At 35.1% G+C, this 21,767-nt stretch overlaps 2 protein-coding genes across 2 annotated transcripts in view; both read left to right on the forward strand.

The window, feature by feature from the left end:
* Positions 1-21,767, forward strand: part of LOC134230924 (ubiquitin carboxyl-terminal hydrolase 24-like) — a 151,426-nt gene that overhangs the window by 56,849 nt on the left and 72,810 nt on the right. The gene's annotated exons all lie outside the window — the stretch shown is intronic.
* LOC134230920 (alpha-1,3/1,6-mannosyltransferase ALG2-like) lies at positions 19,357-21,728 on the forward strand. The gene is made up of 3 exons (XM_062712790.1): positions 19,357-19,876; positions 20,338-20,535; positions 20,666-21,728. Exons 1-3 carry the CDS (start codon positions 19,381-19,383, stop codon positions 21,250-21,252), a joined length of 1,281 nt encoding a protein of 426 aa, XP_062568774.1. The 5' UTR covers positions 19,357-19,380; the 3' UTR covers positions 21,253-21,728.

Below are 21,767 nucleotides of genomic sequence, written 5' to 3' on the forward strand. Positions count from 1 at the left end.
ATATAGGTCCCTGGTATTTCTGTTTTCCAAAAAAAGTAGAAAATAACTGATTTTGTTTGTTTTACACGAAGTCTGATTTGCTGGCCAGTACTATTGCTTTGAAATTGAAGGAAGAAACCATCGTTATATAGGTTTTTGGCGTAAATTCTATCAAAAACGGATAACAGTTTATAAACCGAGAAACGGAAACATTTAAGCTTTCAGGATAAGACTGTCAATAGTGCAAATTATACATAATTTATAAAAATTGGATAACTAGCAAGATGGGTTGGAGTGTAGAAAAACTAGCGTCTCTGATCGATTCGGTTAATCAGTGTGTTAATATAAGTGATTTGGCATTGCCTGAAGCTAAAAGTGCCGTTCAGAAAATGACACTGCCAAAGTTTACATCTATTTTCTAACCCATCGATTTTTCCATTCAATGAACATATGAAATTTACGATGGAATGTGTTGGTAAAGTCAACGCTTACTAATAATAAATAAAAAATTCACTGTCGTTAAAATTAAAATGATGATTAAAACAATAAGCCTTTCATAATAGAAACATATTCTAATGAATAATGTAAAAGCAAGAGAAATTTAGCATAATCAAAAATACATTTTTCAAGATGAACATTTATATCTTTTTTTAGCGCAGCAAGAGTGAAATTCGGTCGTCGGCGAAGAGAATAAATTCATAAAGTCTCTCTCTCTCTATGTATCTATATTTTTCCTGTAAATGTTTAGCTAGGTTATACATATGGAAATTTAATGTATTATGTAATATAATTTCTATACCAATAAAGAAATAAACGAAGCGTAGAGAAATCCATGTAAAGAAGTAAAATTAAAATTGCAAAGTCATGTTCAAGTTTGTCGACAAAATCCAGCACAAAAAAGCAGAAATTAACGGAAAAACAGCGTTAAACAATCCATAACTCCTTCTTAATTAACCACCATTAATGATCAATGTCGTCTAATTTCCCGTACAATTAAGTTGTTCCCCGGGACCTTACCTTGCCTGTTCCAAACCCATATAAGAAAGTTACATCCTTTAAACACAGTTTCCCGACTGTGGGAATTAAAACATTTGACTTACCTGTTCAGACTACCTGGATCACCTTTACCCCTTGTTTTGTTACATAACGTTCAGACTTCACACACAATAGCTGACCAATGTCCACTACGTATACACTACTGTGACCTTTCTGTTTCTCCCCTGTGTCTGATTAACAACCTCTCATAAGATGGATGGACGACCTCGCCATAAACAACTTGTCACTCAAGTCGTCTCTGACATTAATTTTTTTCTAAATATACACATGCTTTAATCACGAGTGTCTTAATACAGAGAGATGGAAAGCAATGTGTGAGGCTGCTTTATGACTATAGATTTTCCGACCTGATCGAAAAAACTTGAAAAAAATGTTTACAACAGGAAATACATAGGAAAGTATTTGTATCCGCGCCTCTGACGCGTTTTCCTTGCTTGTTTATTGGCGAAGGGAGCCGTGTAAACTATGTGAAGAAATGCTAATTCGCGACTTGACAAATATTGCCGAAACTGCTAATGAAAATCGGGCAACAGAATTTTTATACCCAAATATTGTAAGCAGGAAATAAAAAATAAAAATAACAATTTAACAATTTTTTCATTTCTATATATATTCCTTTAAAAGCTTCCTTAATTGAGTTAACTTATACCTATATCCATAATGTCCTAATAACTCTCTGCTTTAATGCCCCCAGTGTCTTACTCATTCGCCACTAATTTGAAATTTCTCACAAAATTTATTTTAAGCAACCTAATTGTCCAAACTTTATTTAACTTAGGAGATAAGACAGATTCCTGTTCACGAATCCTCTATTTGACATACATTCAGGGGTTGTTTTACGTATCCCTGTATGGTGCGTTCGCTTCCTCATCTATCTGGCTTTTACCATGTCCCCAGGTGTCAAAGGCTGTTCTACACGTGTCGACGGCATATGACCTTGTGGGGGGGTCAAAGGGGAGGCACATTTCAATACCTCACTCCATTAAGACAGAACAAATCTGACCAACTGTGCCTAGAGCTGTCCGAACTAGACGGATATATCTCCCGCTGTTACCAATCTATTAAAGGATATTCTCGTAGGCAAAATGGATGTTCAAGCTCTGAATAAACACCTTACGTCGAAGAGTGACGATTTTGCAAGGAAACAAGATGTGTTTGTGAAACACAGATACCCCCGACTCTTTTGGCAGCTTATGGCGAAGGTTCAAGTTTCTCAAATGCAAGTAAACCTCCAAGGTCAAAATTATTCGTATCCAAAGAAACGTATTGTCACAAGGTGAAATTTGAAATCCCCAGTACTAAATGTTTAGCAGTTAAGGCCAAGGATAAAGTTGTTTTAAGGGTCAAACTCAAAGGTCAAGGATAAAAGTTCAAAGATATTTACACCCATGGAAAGGTTTGTCAAGGTGAATACACATTTGAGATATGAGCCCTACCACCAATTGTTAAAAAGTTATAGCCAAGTTTAAATTCAAGACGGTTAATTTTTTTCTGTAGTATGTCAATCTCGAAGGTAAAGGGCAAAAGATTAAATACATTGGTATCGAAAGGAAGGTCCTGTCACAAGATATAAACAAGTCAAATATTGAAGGCCATAGCTTTTACCAATTAAAGGTTATGGGCAAGGTTAAAGTTTTTGCGAACAGACACAAACGGACGGACAGGGCTATATACCATTAAGGGGACTAAAAAATAACCTTCTTTGTGTTTGAGCTAAAATGAGCTTTTATATATACACAAGTCCATTGCTCACATGTACTCACTCAATACTAGCGTAGCGTGAGACCACAGAAGGACTATAGCAGTAATGCATTGTGACTAACAGTAAAGAATTGTGAAGTTATTGATAAAAAAAATTAGCAAAGATTCCCAATTAACAAAGAACAACGCGATACATGCAATCTTCATAAAAGTGTATAGATCTCTTACATAGCCGTTCATTCAGTACAACGAATCTAACTCAAAGATGTTTTTTTTTTTTACCATCGGAAACCTTCTTCCTCTGCAAAACTGTTTTTGTACTTATATCTAAAGGACCTTCGGGTCAAAAAGCAGAATAAGCAATCTATTGTTACATGGATTTTTTAAATCAAAAGATATGCCACTTGATTTACAACGTATAAACCGGTGATGTATCTGCAGAATGTGTGATGTAGATTAAACCATGCACAAGATCAAAGCAACACAAGAGAACTCTAATTGATGTATACCCTCAAGAGTTATATATCTGGCTTAAAAACATCAGATATAAAAATGTGTAAATGGAAAGTTTCAAGGATTAGAAAAGGTTAAACTACTTACATCTAATAAAGCTGTAACAAGTAAGGGGAAACGGGGACGCCCACGAATGCCAATAGGCAGTATATAAACTAACATTGTTCAGATGATCAAAACAAGAGGCCCTTGTATCTTAACAGTCGCCTGGTTTCCATTTTAAGCAAAAACTGAGAAACATATATATAAACATGTGGCAAAGGACATTTTTATATATTTCCTTTTTACAAAATAAAAGAGGAAAATGAACAATTACGGAAAGCCAAAGAACAATATTTTATAAATCTGTTTAAACCAAAATTGAACTGTTAAAAGGAATTTATATCAAATTATTTTATTATGTACATTTTATATAAAATGTCTCCATTATTGTACATTTATAATAGGCGCATAACTTTGATCAGATGAACTGTAAAACTTTATCTGTGCGCCTCATTTAACTGTGATTACTATTACGTCACAGTCATTATGTTTAACGTTGCCTACATAACGTCACGAGAATGACGTCATAATGTAACTTGTTTACAATTTCAAATCTACTGATGAGCCCGCATGGGGCGAAATATAAAAGTTTGAGTTTATCATTTTAATTTGGATTTTATTTTATCCCTATACCAAGGAAAAATAATTTTTTGAATATAAACATGTATATACATGTACTACCGCATATATACAATCTTTCTTTTGCTTCTTCAGGAGGGGGAGGGGGGAGGGGGCATGGATCTTACAATTTGGAATAAAGTTAATTGCTTATTTAAATTAATTTCTAAAGTTTTTAGCTACTAGTAAATATGCTGAAGAGAAATTTCTATATGTGCAATATATCTAACATTAAACCAACTAGGTTTTTCTTAGCTGCAGAACTGTAGCTCTCCGAAAAAATTATTTTGATAGACCGGAGAGCTACAGTGCCACCCGTTGAAAAAACTGTATATTTATTGCGCACAAAAAAGTGCGCTGTTTCTCATTTTTTTTCTCTATGTTTTTAAAACTGCCATCTCAAAATATTACTAACCGTGTGGTCCTAACATATTCTTTGACTCTTTCCGCAACATAACATTCCTTATAATTGTTTTTAATAGCCCTTCTGGTCCTGAAATTGAGATCATCGAAAATTTCGTCTATTTATACTGCCGTTGTGGTTTGGAAGTTAATTCAGTCCAACGCGCTTCGTTCAGATGTAAACTACGAAAGTAATTGATAGAGGAGTAAGGACTTTGTTGAAATCTAGCTTTTTTCGCAACTGAGGTCAGAATTTGGAAGAATTAATACAGAACCGAGCGCACTTTTTTGTGTGCAATAAATATACAGTTTTTTCAATGGGTGGCACTGTAGCTCTCCGGTCTATCAAAATATTTTTTTTCGGAGAGCTACAGTTCTGCAGCTAGGTTTTTCTCTGATGCCACGTACACATCTGAACAATATGTTATGGATTTCAGAGTGCTATTTGCTCTATATTAGACCCATGTGAATAGTTTACCTTATTCTTTCAAAGAGGAAAGGAGGAAAATGCAAATATGAAATGAAATTTTGATAAATTACCAGTTAAGGCCCACGCTGCATGAGTTTTTACAAGTATTAAAAAGTCACCTTGTCGGAAAAAATCATTCCAAGGATTTTTGAAATTTATTACTCCAATTATTTTGTAGAAAGATTAATTTGTTCATTTGCAAACGAAGAAAGTATACCGTATATCCGGTTTATTTCGCGTGTTGAAAATTTTGCGGAAAAAAGTAGATTTGTAAAGTTTTTATTTTGTGCAATTTATCTTCTACGATTTAATTAAAACAAAATTTTCAATAGACATGGTAATGGTTTATGGCACACAATATAAATCTAGTTAGTGTGTGTGTTTTATTATACTTGTATTTTATTTTGTTTTGCGAATTGTAAACGATCGCAAAAAATCGAAAACAGATCATCGCCAAAAAGGATATAAACGATATTCTTGAGTATATACAAGTTTATTATTACATTAATAAAAAGAAGTTGACAGAATTCAAATTTTCAACTTAATCTGTGGCTTTTTTTCTAGCCCTTAGTTGGTGTCAAAAATCAAGGCACATGAACAAGCGTACGCGTTAAAGAGAGAAGAAATCTTGGAATGACCTTAACTTCATGCAATCAGTTGTCCCCTGGCGTATTAAATGTGTTTGTTTTTCGACTCTTCAAACATTTTTCACTCATATCGAGACGCCACCACTTGCCAATGGAGGGCATCAAATTTAGACCTGTACTTGGCATTTAGGGCTTTTAACCACTGGGGAATCTTTCATTCATGTTAGCACCTACTGTCTCACGAGACCTAGGTTTTTTATGGTGTTCCGTTGGGGTCACTCGGATCTTCGCTTTCTCGACATTAGAGTGAAGATGCAAAGTTGCAAAGTGGAAGAACGATAATGCGGAGTTGCGACAGCGAGAGTGCAAAGACAAAGGTGCAATGCTAATATCGCACTTTTGCACTTTCGCCCTCGCAACTTTGAACTCTCGCATCCTCGCACTAAAGGCAAGAGTGCGAACTTGCGAATGGTACAAATAGAACACCATAAAACGGCTTTCACTTCATGTTATTATGCCTTCTTTTGTCATTGATTACACATTTCACTCCATATTATTTTTTTTTTGGTGTGTTCCATAATGCTTTTCACTTCAGGTTATTACGCCTTTTAGCGTTATCAGGAACGCCTTTTCATTTCATGCTATTACGCCTTTTTCGGTGTTACTGATAACGCCTTTTCAATTCAATTTATTACTCTTTTTTGTTTATGATAATGCTTATTCACCTTATAAACGTTATATAACGCTTTTTTGTGTTATCGATAACGCATATTCACTAAACGTTATTACGCCTATTTTGGTGTTGTTGATAAATTCTTTTCACGTATTACGCCTTTTTTGTGTTATCCATAATGCTTATTCATTTCACGTTATTACGTCTTTTTGTGTTATCGGTATTGCTTTTCACTTCACGTTATTACACCTTTTTGTGATATCGATAACACTTTTTCACTTAACGTTATTACGCCTTTTTTGTGTGTTATGAATAATCCTTATTCCTTCACGTTACTACGCCTTTTTGTGTTATCGGTAACGCTTTTTCACTTCACGTTGTAACGCCTTTCTATGTTATCGATAACGCCTTATTACGCCTTTGTTGGTGTTATCAATAATATCTTTTTCACCGCACGTTTTCGAAATTTTATTGTTGTTATCGATAACGTCTTCTCGCTTCATGTTATTACGTTTTTTGAGGGTGGGGGTGGGTGAGAGTTATCGATGGGCTATCTTGAAAGAGGGTTGAAATTCATCTGGTAAAAGGTTTTTCAGCTCTGTCATTTCAATTAAGTTATAATATGATCCCTTCCCTTCATCACATCTCCCAACCCGTACTTTTATTTGTATATGCCCAATAATAATTATATGGAACTCCCCCCCCCACCCACTCATAACATCTACTTACCCGTACTTTTATCTGTGTAATAATAATTAAGTGAATATTCCTTCGTAACATAAACTAATCCGTACTTTTATCTGTGTAATAATACTATAGTAATTACGTGAAAATTCCCTTCGTAACACATACAAACGCGTACTTTTAACTATACATGTATATTAATAATTATGTGGACCTCTCCTCATAAAATCTACTTTTATTTGTACAATGATTATTATGTTGACATCCCCTTCACAACCTCTAAATCCCAATTAGTAATCTGTTATGAAATATTGTAGGAATGGAGTATCACAATTTCAGGGACTTAACTTCTTTGATTTTTTACCAATCTTAATTTAAATCTGATGCTAATAACAACTAGAGGTACTGTGAGCAATGAGCTCACTAAATGATACCCCCCGCCTCCCATATGAATATAATGGCAGTGTCCATGTTTTGCTCTGAAAAATCCAAAATATATGTCAGATCATAAAGTAAAATAGGAGGTGCACAATGGCAATATGTAATAAAGATTCTGTGAAAGTTTCATTAAATTTCCTTTAGTGGTATGGGAGGAGTTGCGGATAAGAGATGGGTACCCCAAAGCGTAACAGACGGACGGACGGACGGACGGAATTAACGATTACTATATACCCTCCCGCTTTTCAAGCGGGGGGTATAACAACGATGAATTTTTATGAATTAATACCAAGATTCTTTCAATTTATGATGCAGAACCAACTTCGCATGAATGGAACTTGCATCATAACCTCTAGTAATTCTACAATAATATAGAGTAGAGATACTGTGAGGACCGAGCTCACAAAATAATATCCTGCTCCCATACACTGTGTAGGATATGAAAATAATAGCAAAGTATATATGGGAAACCTAAAATAAATGTCCAGTCAGACAGTTACAAAATGGCACACATGTTTTATATATGAAACCCTCGTTAATTTTTTGGAGTGCTATGGGTAAAATTGCGGATAAGAGGGTATGTCCAAAGTGTTAAAGAAAGAATGGCTGTGTCTAAGATTTGCTATGAGAAACCACAAATATCTGTCCGATGACTCCGATCCAAACAAATAAGGTGCACAATGGCACTGATAATTAAAGATTTTATTATAATTTCATTATATTTTATTCAGTACTATATGTTTTTAAAAGCAGGGATATAAAAAAAAGTTGCTGCTCTAATTGAAATTTTAGTGTCAATATGTCCATTGCAAACCTAGGAAAAGCCGAGGCTGGACCAAAAGTAATCCGTATGATGGTTTAGCGAAGACACATATTTCAGTTCTCTTAAATGCAAAATGTGACATATATTGAACACTATGTACGATTAATTGTATCTTAATGTAACACGCACTGTTCTAAGCCCATAAACAGAAAATCCTCGACTTAGCCTGGACACTACCGCGTCTGAATCCAATCCAACACGCATATAGCTGCAGGATTCTGTTAAATTGTGTGAACTTTTCCCAGTGTCCTTATAAATGTCACCAAAGTTATGGAAAGTCAACATAATCAAATTTACACTCAGTTTGAAAATAAATGTCTTAAATGTGCAGACTACAGTTTACTTGTGTCGTTTACTAATTATTGAATTAGAAAATCAAAATAATGAGTACAAGACAATTATAGCTAGTAATTTGTACCCTACTTTTTAAAGAACGAAATGAAATGTGGGATAACCAACAAATACAAACATGTTTTCATAAACTACTAGTAAGTACATACTGGTAGAACTAATTTTTATCTTTTTTTTATTTTTCCAACGAGAATATCTTTTTGCATACACCAATATATACAGTAACTTAAGAATTGAGAGTTGTATTTCTTTATCTGTTTCCTTTAAAATAATTACAAAAACAAACAAACGAACAGGACAGTCTGTCTTATCTGTCAAAACAACAACAGCTACATGTACATGCATGGTGTGCAAGAGGTGCAGTATCGAGTCATCTCCAGGGATTATTAATTTGTTGATGTGAAACTTTTGACTGTAAACAAGATGGACCAAGCAAGCTTACCCTGAAGCAGCAGAGCTGAACTTTCGATGACAGTGACAAATCAAGTTGATAATTTTGAGTTATTTCCCAGATGCCATCACTCCCAGTAATTTCGTGTTCATTGTACGATTTGATAATAATGTGTTAATAAACATCTACATGTATATATTTATGGACTTGCCCCGGAGTTTCCCCCCACATCGATATATATGCACAAGCACGAACGATTACGCACATATTTGTCGCACATTTAACATCAATTAACTATTATTGGGATGGGAGGCAAGTAAATGACTTACCTAAGTCGTTGTTCTAAAAGCTCGGAGATGTCACATACTCGGAATACTCACTTGTTTTAAAATATTCAGCTACTGTCAATAACCATTTTACTCTTGGTCAAATCTCGGTGAAAGGTCTCTCTAGCCTTTTTCTTCAATAATCCGGATAGACTTTAAACGTAATCCCTGGAAAAAGAACAATAAGGTAAAAACCCCTTGACAAGTTTAGCCAGTTTTTAAAATTTGGTACTCAACACCGCGAATCTCTGTTTCAATATCTTGTAGCAAACAACTTATTCCGGACATAATACTTAATAGTCTATACATTGATACCAATAACAAGATTGAGCTCTGGTCTTCGGGGAACTGATAAACCTCCGTCAAGCTCAGGGATCAATGAGAAAATCCGCGTCCCAACTCCCCTGGCTGTCGATTTTCAATGACAACAAATCTCTCACGACACGTTTACCGCTGTGGAAGTAGTCCGTATATCTGTTAATGGGATAGAGAGAACATCAATATGGTCATTGCCAGTAAAGCCGAGTACCACATTGCTGTGCTTTTACAGAAAATCTTAAGAAAGATGTATTTGAAGTCACTTTTTATTTTTCTGAGCCGAAGTTGGCTATGTCACTTGCTATGTGACGACACTTTAAGGATCCGTTTCTTCAAGAACTACAGTAAATGGAATGGCTATACGTAGCAATATTTTTAATTGACCTGCCCTGAGTGTGACCACACTAATAGTCCCTAGAGTAAATTGCAATATTGGACAAGGTTTATAGAACAGGTTAATGACAACTACTTCGTAAACAAAAAGGTAACAAGCCAATTTTTAAGCAATTTGCTCAAAAAGTCTTGGAATCTGATCAGTTTTTGAAATTGTATTCTTCGCTAAAATTGAAAAATGCACCATACATCAACATGATCAACTTATTATTCTATATACTATGCATTTTGCATGATACTTGCATATCAATGATCAGAAAAAGAGATCAAATGCGATATTTTTAACCAATTTGAAGTGACAAAGAAACGGTTGTTGACCTTTTGATATAAATATCATTGTCTAATAAATAATTCATACATCTTAAATTGATCAACATCGTTTACGTCCAAGAAAGCCATGGGAATAATAAATACTTGAAGCAATACATACGCGTTCACACCAGGGTCATTTGACAGCACACGAAGAGAGAAGATTGCCGGGGTATTTTAATATACACATGTACGTATAGCAAATTAATACACAGACGTCTTTTGTGTACTGCTCTTGTCTGTTTGATCAGATACAATGTGGGTGTTCAAGCAGACATTTGTGTTCTTTGACGTGTTTTAATTACATGTATACAATAGTTGATTTGACGACTAGACTGTTAACGCTCTCATTGACATGGACAAAATGACCAAAAGAATGACTTTATTTTAAATCGTAAATAAACATGTCCTTCAAATGGTTATTTTGTTTGGGGGGGGGAGGGAGGGAAGGAAGGAAGGAAAATACATGATTAGTACAGAAAAATAAAATAAGAACAATGTATTCGGCAAGGTTAATATATATATTTTTCCAGTAAAAAAAATATGAAATTTAATAAGCAAGTTTAATTAAAAGAATACTGTTACATGTATCTTCAAAAAATCAGTCTGTTAAACACGGTTGTAAAGGTACTAAATGTATATATCATTTAGCTAGAACAACTCATTTCTTTAAATTCTATGATTAATATTCAAATCCGTAAAGAAGGGAAAATGTTCATCAAAATTTAATTAAAATTACATGTACATTGTTCTTAAACTTAGAAAAAGTTGCCTTGATCTTTTCCCCTTGAAAATTATATCACCTTTTATTTCTCACCTTAAAGTCAGACAAAAATGTCTCAAAACTCAAAGTGGTAATATTGGAAATTACGACTTCGGTTTTAATCGAAAATCCTCAGAAATAAATGGCACCTGAACATGCATCCATAAAAGTAGTTTAAAATGATAAATAAATCCCAGACGCAGATTTTTATAACTTAAAATAGGATCAATTGACAAATCACAATGCAACTGGTCTATATATACTCAAATCAATTATCACAATCCCACTGAAGTATGATCGTAGTGATAGAGAATTAGATAGATTAGCTATTTTTATCTCCATTCTTTGAAAATTATTTTAGTATCAAATTACTGTTGTGCAAAAAGCTTATGGTTTGACTCCTGCTTAAACAGATTTTTTCAAATGATAATTTAATATTTTACAAATTACGGGTTACGGATTGCAAAAGGCGAGATTGAAATACTAATATGCTACAAATTAATATTTGAGTACAGGAAAATGTGTAACTTTCCAAATGTTATGGCATAACAAGAGCAAAGCGAAGCGGACCATACCCTTGCAAGGAGGATATCTATAGATCAAGATCGATTTCGATCCCGATGCAATTCAGTGAAAGTGCGTCACTTCCGTTTCGAACAAGGACAAACTAATTGTACACACAAAAACACACACAAGTGCGTTACTACCCCTCCTTCCAACTTCGTTGCAAGGGGATAATAAAGGTTGTGTGAACCAACTATAGTCAGTTAAAACATTCTTTAGAAAATTTATTTATTTGTTAACTCTGCTGACAATCAACTTACCAAAAAACTACACCAATCAAAAACAAGAAAAAATGCGCTTCAAATGAAATAATTCCATATAAATCAGAGTCTATAAAAATACACTTTTAAAATAAGTTGGAAGAAATATTTAGTCCTTAATGTGCATAGAAGGTTTTGGTACGCAATAATTATATTAATATATCCACGTCTGATCAGTTCTCTGTTACGGTTTTTAGAATATCGCAAAAGCGTATTAAATTTATCTTCTTTGTATTGCAACAACCTACCTTAATTAGTTTCTATCTATTAATTAAAGTCCGTAATACTTCGTAATAAGTTTTTCAAATGTCGTCCCTCTAAGTTAGAATCGGGGATATCAATATCCGGACGAGAGACGGAAATAATAACAAAAGAAATCAATATACTGCTCTTCAAACCACATCAAAGGTCAGACAAAAGTTTATAACTTTTAAACAGTCTTCCAAGAAGACATTATCCGCTTTAATGAACACTTAATATTTTTAAGAGCAATCATGACATGAGCACACACTGCCAGCTTTAGCCCTCGAGAAAACCAATGCGCTAAGTTGTAAGATGCATCTTTTTCCATCGCTGGGAAAGGGAGATAATTAGTGCTGTAATCTAATGATCTATTACTCAGGCAGGGGGCTTGTATCTATGCATTCTTAGCGTACCTCTTGGGGAACACTACACGGTTTTTGACAGACAACCTACTACGGACCATAACAACGCTAGGTTGCTTCAACTTTCTTCTTGTCTTATTCTTTGAGTGCATTTTTGTCGATTTGAAGGCATAAAAAACCCTGTGATTCCTAGAAAATTTTTAATTTCTCATGCCATCGAGATATTTTTCGCCTTGTTGTGAACTGGTGATCAATATAATAAATATAAATAATTAGAAAAAAAAATTGCGCACCGGTATATGATTAACTTCTTAAAAAAAGGTTGCAAGGTTGGTTGGAAACACGCATTAAATTAATAACTCAGGAATAGTCTTAGTGTCTGTTTAATTAATTTGTGTAGATTAAAGTCCTATCTTTGATTTTTTAAAAATGTCGTTGAACCAGGAGTGTTTGAAGAGCTCTACTCGCGATATCGGCTTCACCTTTGAAGTAAGTGCAATTTATGGAAGCAAATAGGTGCAGTGCGCGTTTCTGTTCCAGATTCGAAAAGGAACATTTTTATGTGCTAAAACTTTTCAAAACCTATTTTAAAAAAAACTACACTAGGTTAATTTACTCACTTGTCATGTTGCTCTGTCATGGAGAATTGCCAGACAGAGAAATGTCAGTGTAACAAACGTCACATAAAATCTACTCACATGAGGTTTCGGCGAACGAAAGATACAACTTTGATTTATTTTTAGACAATCCTGTTGTATTGGCTACTGTATAGTCTGACAAAATGACATGCAATCAATATAAAATTTAAATATTCTTATCTTCGCTACATCTCAGTTTTTTTTTTAAGTGGGAATGACAATTTTAAGGAGATTATCTTTTACATTTGTAAAGTACGTAAAATGAAAAACTGGGGGGGAAAATGAGAAATGAAGCAACAAACGTTTCATCTCATATTAAAAATTCTACATCTATATCAAATTTCTTTTCCAGTACAGAGCCAATGTGGGGACATTTACACTCGCGATTCTTTATATTAAACAGGGCTTTTCAAATGAAAGAAGAAAAAATTGCGTTAAAAAAAAAAGAAAAATATTGCGAAACAAAACGTGGATAAATTTTTTTCCAGTCTAGATAGAAAGTCGGAAATTTCGAACTTGATTACAAACACCAAATCTTAACGTCAATAAACTCCTTTCAGCAAACGAGGATAAATTAGCTCCATATAATGTTCACTTGAACAAAGTTAATTTCGTCAAAATTAAAAAAAAAATTACGTTGCTAGAATTTGAAATAATAATTTTTATGAGTATTCAATAAAAGAATTAGTAACAGTAGCCTCCTCCTCAACAAAAATATTATTCATCTCGAGAGACATTTCACCCAAAAATCAGGCAGTCAGACAAAAAAATAGTAAGCTGGAGGCTAAAAATCTACTTAATATAATCATATCTTTAATTTGTTTTCAACAATGAAAGCAAGCCTTACAGATTAAGTAAAGTCTAAAATTATCTTTTTAATTAAAATCCCTTATACCTGAAAATATCCGGAAATGTGAGAGACTGCTTCCGATTATCCAGATCACCAGAAAACGAATCTCCTGTAATAAACCGACGGAAAAAAAGACGTAATAAACGTCGAGGGTTGTCGTTCTAACAAGGCGTCTTATTAGATTGTACAAACGCTCCCCCTGGTAGAGTGCATAATCCTACAGAGAACACAAGTCTATCTATCAGCCAGGGATCTCCCAGCTCGCCGAGCGCGTGAACCACCGGAATTGTCACTATAGAGCATGTCAAATGTCGTTACTTATACCACAGAGCACTGTTAGCGTTGGCAATAGTCTTATAAGCAGTGTATTGAATGATTCTTTTACTGCAGTGAACTATTTACTGCGGTTTCCGCGTCTGATCGATGCTATGAAGTGTTTAAGCAAACAATCTCCCCGCTCTGTCGGTCCAACACCGGCAAAACTGTATTAAGACTTAAAGAAAAGCGAAGTAAGTCTCCTTTTTTAGAAGTCCCTGCGTCTTTGGACGAAGTCAACCTTCTGCTCTCACCGCTGTACAGCGAGGATCAATAAGGCAGTATACAGCGAAATTCTTTTTGGAGGACAAGATAATACCAACAAATGAATTTAATCACACGGTAATGGACTTTCAAAAGTCAATACTTGGTCTTTTCTCCTCTCTTTAACATAGACCAAAGATACACTATCCTTCCCTCTCCACTAGGTAATGAATTCTACTCACACTCAACAATAGTGGTTCTTCTTACAAATGATAGCCAGACCGGTGTTTTTATATATATATCACCAAAAAGTGCACCTAAAAAAAAAGATCAATGAAGAAGCTATCATCTGGTTTCACTCTGTACATTTTTATGACACTCTCTCATCCGTCAGTCTAATGAAATTCGTTAGAATGAAAGGCCCCAAATATTTCGTAAAACATGTCAGTTTTATGTGTGGAAAATTTCAAAAGAGCACAATACAACCTACGATACATGGACTGTTTCTTGTTATTTCCTCGAATCTAGAAAATGAGTATGAACGTTACGTAAATAATTCTAACACCACAAAATCCAATAAAAGCAGGACTCGAGGCAAAGAAAAAAAATGCCTTTGAAACAAAGTCAGTGGTCTGCCTAAGTTGTAGATATCAATGTTTATCGATATTTCATTTCATACAAAACAGTTCGATGCTTTTATGTGCTTAACGTGCAAAATCCTATTGAGTTTTTTTGATTACTCGGTATGCTGACTAAGACATGCTACAGGATGTTCATTTATATGCCCCCAATATCGGGGATCATACAGTTATAGCTCTCTGATTCGTTGACAGATTGTATCATTGTCCGCAACTTTGCTGCTAAACTTTTAAAATTGCATCTGGACAAGTTTATGACCGAGAGAAGTATGGTGAACACGATCCAAGTTTATTTGGATAAAGTCAAGGTCAAAAGGATTGACATTGTAAAATTCTTATAAATAAATTCTACGTCAGGTCAGAAACATATGACGAAGGAATGTATAAATCTGTGAAGAATATGCGTCTGTATTTTGTCGCCAGTGTGTGGTAATAGCGTTTGTTTAGAGTCGAAGAGTTGGGAGTTGTTCTTTCACAGTAGCACTCGGTACACCTCGGCTGATTACATCAAAGGTTGATGTAGGGTACCGTATTCAGCCGAGGTGAACCGAATGGAAAAGTAGTTCACAATTCAAGTTCAAAGACCGTAGAACAGACAAAAGGGTCTTCTCAAACGTAATGCACTTACACATATTGAACATTAAAAAATTATCATCAACGTAAAACAATTTTGAAAAGTGGGTCACACTTCAAGGTCACAGGGTTAAAAATCATTTGAATGGTCACAGGAAGTGCACATTTGAAATATTAACATCCCGTCTTCTCTCGTTCAAAATTGATCACAATTTTTATATTCTATTCAACAGTGGGTCAAACCTTAAGGTCAATAAGTCACATGGTCAAAAATCTTAAAACACTTAGACAAACACAAAACAAAGACAGGGGAACCGACATAACGATGAAAGTATCTCCCGTGTATTCTAGGTTAAGATAATTAATTGCACGGCTCATGTAAACTGTACATTTATTAATAGTGTTGCATTCCCCTGCGATTTTGCGTTCCATTGCCGCAGAAACAGTGTCATATTCTGACGAAATCTCGACTCGTGATCGGATGGGTAAACTCGGGCATCTCGACCAACATGCAAATTGCAACTGCACTCTATGCATATTTGTTTAAAGATCAGCAAACTATTATCGATTGCTAAGAATGTTTTTGATATTTTGCTCTTTAGAGAGTTATAGTAATTGTAGCATTATGAGGAACGGGATATCAAAAATTGAATCTTTCGTAAAAATGCAGAGGCGTATTCCATAATAATTACTGATTATTAGTCATGATTTTTTAGATGTGCAAATGCTTACCAATTCACATCAAAACAGAGTAGATAGTACATGTATGCTTTGTTAAAAAAGAAACTTTTAATAAAACATCTCTAAACTAGTGCTAGATTTGATTTAAAGAAGCTGACATGAATTTAACAATTAACTAATTGTGCTGCACATGTGTGATATATTGACTATCTTGTCGAGATGGTCTAATGTTTTGGGATTTCACCCCACCCCTCATCCCCTCCCAGTTACCCGACCAGACAGACATAGTCATTGTCTCTTCAAGTTTGCAACGGGATAAACTACTGGTATATTGTTGAAAAAAGTTTTTTTCGGATCGAGTTTGAAAAACGCCTTCATAGATTCTTGGTAAATAATAATGAGAATCATATGCTTCAAGTAAAGCGACATGTCCTTCTTATGTTCTTCTACATCCCCAAACCTTTCTTGTCAAAAAATTCCAAGACGGATTTTTCAAAACCCCGCTTGAAAAGCAGAGGGTATCTATTGATGTGGGTGTCCGTCCGTCTGTCTATACGTCCGTCCGTCCGTTACGCTTTGGGATACCCATCTCTTATCTTTTTTCACATAGTGCCATTGTGCAGCTCCTGTTTCACTTTTTGATCGGACACAATTTCGCGTTTCCCATAGCAAAACATGCCATGGACACTGCCATTCTTTCTATAATATTGATGGATCCCTTACACGCAAATCCTATACCAATGAATGAAATTTAATGATACTCTCACCGATTCTTCACTACACGGTGCCATTGTGACTTTCTATTTTACCTTTTTATCTTACACTTATTCTCATTTCTTATTCACAATTAATCTCCAATAGCAAAACACCGACTTTGTCATTATAATCATTTGGGGCAGGGGTCATTTTGTGAGCTCGGTGCTCAGAGTACCTCTAGTGTAGTGTTTGTGGTGGATTGGACCTCCTTAGGAAAGAAATCGGTATCTGCATATACTATGGTAGACAAATGAAAAAAAATTACTTGCAAATAAAAGGGGTTGTCTGTAAGTAACTACCTGTATTAACAGACTGTTCAATTACATGTATATTCAAATTTTCTTCGGGAAAGTACTGGACAAATGCTGGGCAAAAAGTTTCCGAACACAAGTACACTAGAATTTTTTGTTTGAAACGATACTTATTGCATATTTTATTTAATAAGTACCATCTGGAAACCAAAGAACACATGCTTTATAGCTATTGGAAGCAGAGTGACCATCTATTGAATCTACTATAGGGCCTACCAATGTCAAGCATACTTTGGAGAAAAAGATACGTGACGTGTATCCTTATGAAAGGTTTTGCGTCTATCCTCAAACCAAATGCAAGATATGCATGCAAACTGGGTCAGCAGTTTCTTTCCCAATTTTTTTTTCTTACAGAGGAGCACCTCCACCTACCCCCTCCTTTCAAGTATCTCCAGCAAGTCGAGGTAAACCAACACCTTGGCCATATCCTTACACAAACTTACGACGAAGGCATATGTGTTTGAAAATGAATGTAGATTTGAACACTCAGAATGATACACACTACTCAGTTTAAATATCCCAAATCTAGACTGAAAAGAAGTTTTATCAAACAACCTAGTACTTTTTGTTAATATAACCGAAACAAATTCATTTAAGTCAGGGAGTCCTGAACACAACCTCATGGGTCCTGAGTCAACACGTTGGCCGTTGGTCGGCTTAGAGCCCCTTGCGTTGTAAGGAAGGGTAAAATTTAACCCCCCACCCCACCCCAAGTTTTTCCATTGGATGTATAAAATAATTTAAAAAAAACCAACCTAGGTTTGTATTTTTTCTATTACCTATAAATGTAAAGATAAATTTGTTTTTTTTTTTTTATAAAAGTAACTTATAATTTATTTTGGTTTTTCCCCCAAATTCGTTAGCAAACACAGGCACCTGACCATGCTGACGTTACTTATTTTTCTTTTAATAAAAAAAAAAATTATACACATACCTGTTTATTATTAGGTATGTGTATATATTTTTTTTATTAAAGGAAAATAAGAAACGTCAGGTGCCTGTGTTAGCAAAATATATTTTCTTCTGAAACGAAGGTCAAGGTCCATAACTCTAGTATACTCTCCTGCGAAAGGAGGTAGAATATTCTAGTTTCGTTTATCGAAATACGTGAGTCGTGACTAACGTGTATTTTATTTTTGCAGACAGCTTGAGGTAAGGTTATTGTACAGTAATTGGAAGTTTATAATACATAGAAAAGTCGTTCATTAAATAAATTTTTTGTTCTGATAATTAAAAAAAGAGTAATGCAGTCCCATGAATTCAATACGACGAAAAGTAAATATTTATCGAATATGTCCGCTTTGCAGATTTACAGTTCTTCTTCCCTTTATGGAGAGTACTCAAAATGAGTGTCAATACTCCAGTAATTCTGTGGTGAACAGTTATAAACCTATGTACATTCGTATTAAAAGAGGTAAAAAGTTAAAACTGGACAGTTTAATGGTGTAAAGTGACTAGAATCTCAGACACGCTGATGGCCTGAATGTGTCCACTGATGGTGAATTCCTGATTGTGGCTGGTATATTTTTCCATGCTATGATAGTTGCTGGTATGAATGAGTATTTGTGGACATCAACCCTGTTGCTGATTTGGCAGATTTTGTTTGCCATAGAACCATGAGTTCTGCTGTTGGTGATATGTAGCACATGATGTACTGGAACTTCCACAGTGTGATGGTAAATTTTGTAGAACATGATCACACGGTTCCGGGCCCTCTGATGTTCTAATGGTTCCCAGCCGAGTTGGTTTAGCATGGTGGTCACACTTCCAGGGTCCCTTGACGAGTAATCACCACTGGTGAACCTTGCTGCCCGGCGTTGATAATGTCATTCAGGTATTGTTGGTAAGCAAGGCAAATAGTAAGCTGGCACTCTGACTTAAGAGACAGGTACCTTTGCTGGTCACGCTGCTTCTTTGTCTGCTTGGCCTTTTGCAATGCACGTAATTTCCTGCGTGCTATACGTGTGCTAGCTGTGTTGATCCAAGTGTTACATTTCCTGGATCATGTGACCTTGTGAGGAACATGTTGGGTCATGATGCTAAGTGTAGTGTCTCTGAAAAGGTCCCAGTGAGTGTCAACAGAAGTGAAGTTAATCTTAGGATATGAAACATTTTATTGGATTGTTATCTTTGTTGTTTATTTTCAGATATGGTACGAGTATTGTTTCTGCATCCAGATTTGGGAATTGGAGGCGCTGAACGTGCTGTAATAGATGCGGCACTGGCACTGAAATCAAAAGGCCACCAAGTGCAATTTGTGACTGCCCATCATGACCCTTCACACTGTTTTCAAGAGACCAAGGATGGAACTTTAAAAGTTACATGTGTTGGAGACTGGCTTCCACGGAAACTCTTTGGCAGATTCTATGCACTGTGTGCTTACATTAGAATGATATATGCAGCACTGTATGTTGTTCTTAACCCCTTTCTGCAAATTGATGTTGTTTTCTGTGACCAAATATCTGCATGTATTCCAGTACTCTTACTATCCCCTGTCAGAATTTTGTTTTACTGTCATTTTCCTGATATGCTTCTTACCAAAAGACAAAGTTTTTTGAAGACATTGTACAGAAAACCTATTGACAAGCTGGAAGAGTGGACTACTGGTCTGGCCCACAAAGTTCTTGTGAATAGTCATTTTACAGGTATTTTTGGGCTTGATAGTTCAGTTCTTAGTTCAGTTATTATTCATAAGAGAACAACTTCAATTAAGGACATAGGCAATATACCTTACCTACTGATAATTTTTCATGATACATGTATTCCTCAATTAAGATTATAGCGTCATCATAGACAAAAAAATCAGCATGCGATACCAGGGTTTTTTGAAAGATATTAATTGATGGAAATTCTTGGATGATTCAAAGAAAAATACATCAAAAATACTAAACATATATTATAGTTGTTTCTTTTATCAAAATTTGTTTTAGAAGAAGTGTACAACACCATATATAGACATTAAAATTTAGCACACAGTTCCTTCAAGAATTGGAACTCTTCAACTCCATGGAAAAAGACAAAAATGTCTAAACTACGTTGCATATGTCCTTAAAAAATCTGTTTTTCTAACCCCAATTTCTGAATGTTTTTGAATTACTTTTTTCAGCCGGGATATTTAAGGATACTTTCAAGTCACTGAGTCATGTGCAGCCTGCAGTTTTGTACCCAATACCTGACTTCAATGCCCTGAAAAAACCAGTGGACATGGCATTTATGGCAGTTCTTCCTCAAAAGCCTGTCTCATTCCTTTCCATCAATAGATATGAAAGAAAAAAGAATATTTCCCTTGCAGTAATGGCTTTTGGTAAGTTTAAATACCATGGATCAACCCATTCTATGTAATGATGATTCAGTATTCTTACACAAAGTGAAGGACATGTTGCCATTTTTTTTAATTTACATGTATTTTTAACTATTTGTATTTGACATTGTAGATCTTCTGGTAGAGAAGCATGGAAACTCCAATTGTCAACTCATAATTGCTGGAGGTTATGATGAAAGGGTGACAGAAAACAGGGAATACTACCAAGAACTGAAAAACCTTGTCGACAAAATGGGGCTCACAGAAAATGTTACTTTTCTCAGATCATTTTCTGATGCCCAGAAACGTTCCTTACTGTCCTTTGCCACATGTTTACTGTACACACCGGAATATGAACATTTTGGAATTGTACCCATTGAGGCCATGTATTTACAATGTCCAGTCATTGCTACTAACAGTGGGGGGCCGCTGGAAACTATTGCAGATGGGGAAACAGGCTTCTTGTGTGATCCTGCACCTGATGTATTTTGTGAGGCCATGAGTAAATTTCTGACCAATGAAAACTTGCACAAGAAGATGGGAGAGGCTGGGAAAAAGAGAGTGACAGAAAAATTCTCTTTTGAACAGTTTACAGAGCAGCTTTGCAATATTGTTGAAGATCTGATGCAAGACAAATCTCACAATATTTCCCCCATCTGGATTTTGACAATCATTTCTATTGTTGTCATATTATTCATTGCTATTTTTCCTTGGTTTTAACTTTAAATGAAATGATTGACAATAAGATCTTACCACAAAAGTACGTTGACTGGTTGAAGGCAATAGTTGATGTGTCAGACGGGGGTGTAAATGTTGTCCATGGCAGAAGGCCATGGGCAACAGTTTGTTCTTAAATCCAACGGATCAGCCTTCACCTCAGACCTCTTTCAACAACTATTTTGTTATATCCATATGAAGAATGAAATCTGAGAGTGTTAATCCAGGACTATGATTTATCTGTTCCACTGCAGCAAAGAAAACACAACATTCTTCTGCAATCTCAAACTCTGCATTATTTCAAAATTGTGCTTTTATTTTTAATATATTAATTTTTTTGTATTGTGGAAATCATAGATTTTCTCAATCTGAACCTCATATCTTTTATGTATTTCAAACTTTAATTCAAAGAAATATATGGGACACATGTTTGTTCATGTAGTTAGTAGCCAGTACGAATGAAAATATATATAAGTGTACACATTTTACTTTTCTCTTTAAAACTGTTTCTGCAAGTG

Source organism: Saccostrea cucullata, unplaced genomic scaffold (assembly GCF_032062105.1).
Source record: "Saccostrea cucullata isolate Sc308-1 unplaced genomic scaffold, CSIRO_AGI_Scuc_v1 ctg308, whole genome shotgun sequence".
In the NCBI taxonomy this organism is placed as follows: Eukaryota; Metazoa; Mollusca; class Bivalvia; order Ostreida; family Ostreidae; genus Saccostrea; species Saccostrea cuccullata.

Coding starts and splice junctions, on each gene's coding strand:
- LOC134230920 (XM_062712790.1), top strand. CDS start 19,381: ATGGTACGAGTATTGTTTCTGCATCCAGATTTGGGAATTGGAGGCGCT. Junction 19,877..20,337: donor TGTGAATAGTCATTTTACAG/GTATTTTTGGGC, acceptor TACTTTTTTCAG/CCGGGATATTTAAGGATACT. Junction 20,536..20,665: donor CCTTGCAGTAATGGCTTTTG/GTAAGTTTAAAT, acceptor TTGACATTGTAG/ATCTTCTGGTAGAGAAGCAT.